Source organism: Mizuhopecten yessoensis, unplaced genomic scaffold, assembly GCF_002113885.1.
Source record: "Mizuhopecten yessoensis strain PY_sf001 unplaced genomic scaffold, ASM211388v2 scaffold1027, whole genome shotgun sequence".
NCBI lineage: Eukaryota > Metazoa > Mollusca > Bivalvia > Pectinida > Pectinidae > Mizuhopecten > Mizuhopecten yessoensis.
The window spans coordinates 254,831-261,816 of NW_018403841.1; the positions used below are offsets into that span (position 1 = coordinate 254,831).

At 34.7% G+C, this 6,986-nt stretch overlaps 1 protein-coding gene across 2 annotated transcripts; it reads right to left on the reverse strand.

Annotated features, from left to right (window-relative positions):
- Positions 1 to 928: 928 nt before the first annotated feature.
- LOC110456608 lies at positions 929 to 6,728 on the reverse strand. 2 transcript variants are annotated; one of them, XM_021507446.1, is made up of 2 exons: positions 6,663 to 6,728; positions 929 to 2,579 (listed from the first exon to the last, which is right to left on the reverse strand). In XM_021507446.1, exon 2 carries the CDS (start codon positions 2,532 to 2,534, stop codon positions 1,086 to 1,088), a length of 1,449 nt encoding a protein of 482 aa, XP_021363121.1. In that variant the 5' UTR covers positions 2,535 to 2,579; positions 6,663 to 6,728; the 3' UTR covers positions 929 to 1,085. The 2 variants fall into 2 exon arrangements, with proteins under 2 accessions (XP_021363121.1, XP_021363127.1); XM_021507452.1 differs by lacking the exon at positions 6,663 to 6,728 and adding an exon at positions 4,214 to 4,390.
- Between the last annotated feature and the right edge of the window lie 258 nt (positions 6,729 to 6,986).

The following is a 6,986-nucleotide window of genomic DNA, read 5'->3' on the forward strand; positions in this document are numbered from 1 at the left end:
ATAAACTATGAAGTACAGTTGTGATATTATTAAATTATAATTATAAAGACAAAATCTCTAGTTATTTTTTTCAAACCCCTAAGTGGTGTGAAGCGCTGCTTGGTTAGATCAGTACAAGCTTTGTACACTTCCGGTGCTTCCCCATGCCTGCAGAAAGCCTTCTGGGAAATTTAGGCCACCTACGGTCTACAATAATTAAACCATACATTAACCGTATTTATAACATTTTTACCAGTGAAACATCAGGAATTATCCACTTGAAAAAAAGGTCAGTGAAAGGATTTATCTTCACATGTGAAGATATCACCTTTAGTATTATCCAATCAAAATGTTCAGTTGTAAGTTTAGATGAAGCGACAGTAGAATAAGCGTTTATTTTTATTAGCTGCTGAAACATAAATTATAGCATTTATATAACTACACAATTGTTATAATTTTGTGTGGAAACCTAACCAGATAATAGCAGCAAACGGCAGAGTTCAGTTGCATTGAGTGACCTATTCAAAATGACGCTCTGCTTTGTTGTCAAGCGTAAGTGTGACGTCATAAGAACCGGGCATCAAACATAACGCTACAAATTCCAGCAATTTTTTGATGTAGAAATATCTATGATGCGTTACTTTAAAAAAAAATGTAATGAATAGAAAATTCAATGGTTATCCCGTCAAATATCTGACATATCACTCATATGGATATGCATCAAAGTATTCTTCTTTATAATTTAATTTTGCCTATCTCCCCCATAATATTTTTTTTGGTATATATCGTATATACCTAAAAAGAAAAACAACTGATGACCGAAATACTTTTTACACTTCAGAATGCAAAATTACAACACAGCTTTTTTTTTAGCGCAAATGTTCAGTTTACGTAAAAATTAAATAAATCTTTAACTGTGCATTTACAACGTGTTTGTCTACTTTTTTTAAAATTAAATTATAAAGAATGCCCAAGATTTTGTTTTGGTATATACGGTATATACCGAAAAAAAAATGTGCACTTTTTGGCATAAACCGCTGCATTTTCTTTGTTATAAAAAACTTGACAAAAAATAATGTTCACATTACAAATTTTCATTTAACAAATTAATTGTCCCTAGGGAAATGATTTACATAAAGACAAATCTGAAAAACTCTGACACAGTGGTCTGACTCATCTCCAATCCACATTCTGCCCTTGTGATCAATAGCTATACTAAATGGATGAGAAAACTCCTCAATGTCCCCTGGTGCCATGATGCCCAAGAATTCACCATGTGGATTCAGGATGTGGATTAATCTTGAGGATGCATCTAATATGTACAAGTTTCCCGTTTTATCAAAGCACAGATTCAGGGGCAGGAACTGGACATCTTCCTGTGCTGCTAAAAGGAATGGGAAGTGCTGTCTGCGGTTAGCTCCCTTGTACTGAGAAAACATTTCACCATCAGGGGACAAAAGGAAAACACATCCCCTTCCTTTGTCTGCAACTGCTATGGATCCAATCACAGGATTGACAGCAACGGCTGCTGGATTCTCAAATATCGGACCTGTTCTACTGTGTCTTACTTCTCTGATCAGAGACCCATCTTTAGACAATATGGACAGACTTCCTTCATTGACTGTTGTTTTTTCCTTTTCTGGGTCTGATTTTTCAGCAGATTTTGAAGACGGTCCACAAAACACTACACGTCCATCTGGAAAGGCCGCCAAAGAATGAGGATGAATATCTCCAGTGTTGGAAAAACCCCTGACCATGGAGTCGGACAACAGTGCCACAATTGACTTGTCTCCCCAAAGAGAGATAAGGAATGCACCATCAGGCTGGCAGACCAGTGATGTTAGTATACCACCAAGGTGAATGATTTGCTTTCTCTCTCCTTCCCATGTATAACGGACCAAGTCTGGTCCAGCCGTAGGAATTATCCAACACTCATCCTCCGATACAGGATGTATACAGTTGATAAATGGACGTTCACTGCTGCCTGGAAATTCACTCTCTATAACAAATGTTGATAAAGGTTCTACTTTCAAGTTTGTTCGCATCGGAGGCAAGGCAATAGACAGAGAAAAGGGTATAGCTAATGTCGACGAATTGCGTCGCTGCTGTCGTCGACCTGAGTCCATAGACTCGTATTCATCCGAGTCAGAGTCAGCAGCGTTGTCATCTCTACTGTCAAACACGGTAAGATGATCCTCACCTGACAGTCGCAGCGCTTCCCGGTGATCAAATGCGCATTCACCACACATGGCCTGACTGCAGTGTGAACATGTTTTAAGGACACGTTCCTTCCTGCAGCAACCACAGGGTAGAACAACTCCCTCGAGCTTAAAATCTGTGTCTGCTATGAAATAGTTTGTTAAAAATTCACCAACACCTTTTTCTGGTATTTCCCAGACTTGTCGACATAGCGGACAAGTCAGCTCACTACGTCCCCTATTTTTACGAGTGTAGTTCCTCAGACACTTGCAGCAAAAGGAATGACAGCACTTCAACAACTTTGGCTCCTTAAAGTCATCCCAACATATTGGACAATTATCTGCTGTTGAATCCATTATGCTAATATGTTCCCTCTTCTTCTACATCACATCATTTGAATTCTACAAAAGTAAACAAATAAACTGTCGATTTGCCGTAACAGGATTTTAGCAATGAGTGAACCCTAAGCTGGGATGTAGACATGAGGGCATGTTATATTACAATGACAACAAATAAGTCATACCCATTTTTAAAAAACAGATAACAGATGAGAGCTGTGCAGTAGTAAATTAAAAGGTAACTCATCATCCAAGTGATTACATACATTGCCAGTACAAAGTGCCAATTCTCCCCTGCACCCCCTCGCCTTGAAAACCTTCAATAGATTTTTAGTTTCTGTATGAGGGAATAAATTAGCTAGCCACTTCTTTTATAGTAATGATATTGAATTTGAAGTACATTGTTATCGACTTATTCCTACGACGAAAACGGCAATAAAATATTATTTCTTTCTTATTGCTACCGATCGTCGATTTACACACGTACATGTATCTACTTATAAAGGAAGCCACTAGAATTACGAACACTACCAAATCATTGATTGATAATATTTTGTGCAATAATAAAGAAAAGATTTGTCAATCTGGCGTATTATCGATAGGTCTCAGCGACCATTTTTTAATATTCTGTACCAGAAAATCCTCTAAATGTGTTTTTAATAAGCATAACAACATTCATATTCGTTCAACCAAAAACTATAAAAAAGAATCTTTTGAGAAACTTCTTTTGGAGGTTCCATGGGGAAAAATGTATGTTTGCTGATAATTTAAATGAATGCTGGAAATCATTCCATGATATTTTTATAAAAGCATTGGATAATACTGCTCCTTTGAAGGAAATTAGACTTAAACAAAAGACAGAACCGTGGATGACAGCAGAAATTCTGGAAGAGATAAGAACTAGGGATACATTTATGCACACATTTAGAAAATTTGGCCAAACATCAGACTATAAGCATTACCGCAAACATAGAAATCATGTGCAGAGAATGGTTAGAAAAGCAAAAAATCAATATTTTGACCACAAGATTGAGGAAAACAAAAATGATTCAAAAAACTTATGGAAACATTTCAAAAATTTGGGATATGAAACTAAAAGAAAAACGAATATGAATGTAGTTTTGAACATTGAAGGTGAAAATTGTCATGAAAACTTAACCATTGCCAATCATTTTAACAATTTTTTTACAACCATTGCTTCCAAACTTGTTGAAGGCCTTCCTCCATGTAAAGGCTTATTCAAAACCTCACAAACTTTAATAAAATCTTTCTACATTAGGAGAAATCCAAAACAAAACAAATTTCACCTCAAACATGTTTCTGAAAATTTTGTATATAAGGAACTTTGTAATCTCAATATCACTAAAAGTACTGGTCTAGATTGTATTCCAGCTCGTTTTCTGAAAGATGCTGCATCAGTAATCAAGGTGCCTGTAAGATTTTTAATAAATAAGTCCATATCTGAAAATGTTGTACCAGATGATCTCAAGATTGCAAAGGTAAAACCACTATTCAAGAAAAAAGATAAATTGAAGGCTGAAAATTACAGACCTGTTAGTATTTTGAGTATTGTTTCAAAAATCCTAGAAAAAGCAATTTATAAACAACTGGAACAATTTTTGATTGATAACAACATTTTGTATGAGTTCCAATCTGGTTTTAGAAAATCCTATTCCACTGACTCCTGTTTAATTCACCTGGTTGATCACATAAAGTCCCAGACGTCTAAAGGTCTCTTCACTGGAATGGTTTTACTAGACCTACAGAAGGCCTTTGATACAGTTGACCATGGGATTTTGTGTGATAAACTTGGTGTAATTGGCATTGAGTCGGTGGAGTGGTTCACATCATACCTTACCAACAGAAAACAATTAGTCAATACCAATAATGTGAACTCAGATATTTGTAATATAACATGCGGGGTACCTCAAGGGAGTTTATTGGGACCGCTTCTTTTTCTCATTTATGTAAATGACATGCGGATCAGTATTGACCCAGGATGCAAATTATTTCTGTACGCAGATGACAGTGCAATTATTTTCTCGCACAAAGACCCAAACATTATTTCAAAATATCTATCGAAAAACTTGAGTCATGTCACGATTGGCTAACAGATAACAAATTATCCTTACATCTTGGAAAAACAGAGAGTATTTTGTTTGGCCCCAAAAGGAAACTTTCCAAATTACCTGAAGGCTCATTTTCTGTTTCGTGTTACGGTAATATAATTATGCCTCAGGTGTGTGTCAAATATCTTGGTATTATATTGGACAACAAATTGTCCAAAATATTTTAAAAAAAAGTGAACCAGAAATTGTGGTTTCTATATAGACACCGTGACTGTCTCAATTTTAGATCTAGAAAAACCCTGGTGTCGGCACTGATCCAATGTCATTTTGACTATGCTTCTAGCTGCTGGTTCGAAAACATATCCAAAAAACTTCGACAAAAAGTTCAAATTACACAGAATAAAGTGGTCAGATTTATTCTGAAACTTGATAATAGATCAAGAGTCACCCATCGGGAATTGGAACAAGTTAATATGTTGGATGTTGGGGGCAGGGTGAAACAGCTCCGTTTTAACCATGTCTTTAATATTCAACATAACAAATGTCCATCCTATATGAAAGAAAATTTTACTAGAACAGAGAAAAAACACTTTACCAGGAACAGTGATCTGAATTTCAACATTCCTTATATAAAAGGTGTGGAATCATCATCTTTTTTCTATAATGCTATCAAAGATTGGAATAACTTACCACATTCAATAAAATCTGTCGATCACAAGATGAAATTCAAAAGCGAGATAAAAAAGTACTTACAAGTTTTGGCAAAAAATGATTTTGAGCAAGAATTTGTCTTCTAAAGGTAATTTTTATTCTATCCCAGTGGGTGACTCTAAACTTCTTCTAAAAATATATGATGTATTACCAAAATTTTAACTAAAGTACCAATATAATATGTACTTTTTATAAATGTTATGGAAGATTTTATTACCATCATCCTCAGTCTTTATTTTATTAAAAGTCATTTTTATATATGTATTATACCCCAAATTGCTATAATTTGTTAGACAGATAATAGGTTGGTAGGGATTGCCCAACCACCTGTTGTCTGTTCTACACACAAGTACCACAGTATAAATGTATATGGCCTAACACCATCTTATATTGTTACTTAATATCTGCAAGAATGACATCATCTTGCATTATGATATGTACAGTGATACATATAACTGATATTTTAATATTACAAGTGGAAACAACATCATGCATAGCCCCACATATATATATTATCAGAAGGAAATCATATTTGCTAATGACAACTCCATCTTATACCGTCAAATAAAATAACATCTTATTTTGATGAAATAATATATCATCATCATATTTGACCAATTACAACTTATTCTATTCATATATATATTATTACGAGAAATTATACCATCTTATATTCATATTACAAGGTCAAATCCTTAGGACCTTTTGTTATCTAAGTAACTAAGATCTATACTATAGGACCCCATTGGAAATAAGCTGCCACCCAGCTTCCATGGGATATCCTAGGTTAAAGCTTAGTCAAACAGATACATTGTATTTATAGTGCTCCAAAATTTGTGATATTAACTTTGATGTGATAATCTAAATACTGTGATAAATCTGTGATTATTATGCAATTGAAATCTGTGATCATATGTGATATTTGTACCTGTATCTTGCTTTTACCGAATAAATATTGTTATTATTATGTATCGATTTTCTATATATTCTGTGACTCCCAGTGTATGTAGATGTACAATCTGTAGCTTGCTCTCTGTCTGGATCTAAGCCCAAGACGTAACATTTATTCTTTATCTTGTACCTTTCTGTTTGTTTGATGTTCTCATTCCAACCAACCACTAAGTATAATGCCACAAAGACATTTTAACATTAAAACCCTATAATTTATATTTCGTTTTCAATTTTAATATGGTGGAAAACGAAAGCGAAAGTTAAATGCGTGAATGTATATTTTTCAAGATCAATTAGTGAGGAGAATACTAAAATGACACCAATTGAGTTCATTGTTTTTATTTAACGAGCTGAGCTACGTGCATAACTTGTAGGACGATTCAAATCGTAACAACGATGTACATATTGTACCCACCTCGTCTGTCAGGGTCCATTTCTCCATTTCCTGAACGGAGCTTCCGATTTGCTGTTTTAGTTCCGGTAGGAAACTAGTAAAGACTTGAACTGTGACTGAACTGACATGAATATCGTTGACTTGACCTGAACAGATTTAAATTGGTCGCTTAATATTTAATAAATAATCAAGTTCAAATCAACATATATGCATGTATAATGGCGGAATACATAACGAGTACGAGAAAACATTGGAATTTATGATAAAGAAGGAAAATCGGCTGCTATTTACCCAAGTGAAATCGGCCCTTTGATGAATGCTATGATAACCCATTTCTTTGGGTTT

What these genes read in the sequence shown, in the direction of transcription:
- LOC110456608 (XM_021507446.1), bottom strand. Translation starts at nt 2,534, where the DNA reads ATGGATTCAACAGCAGATAATTGTCCAATATGTTGGGATGACTTTAAG.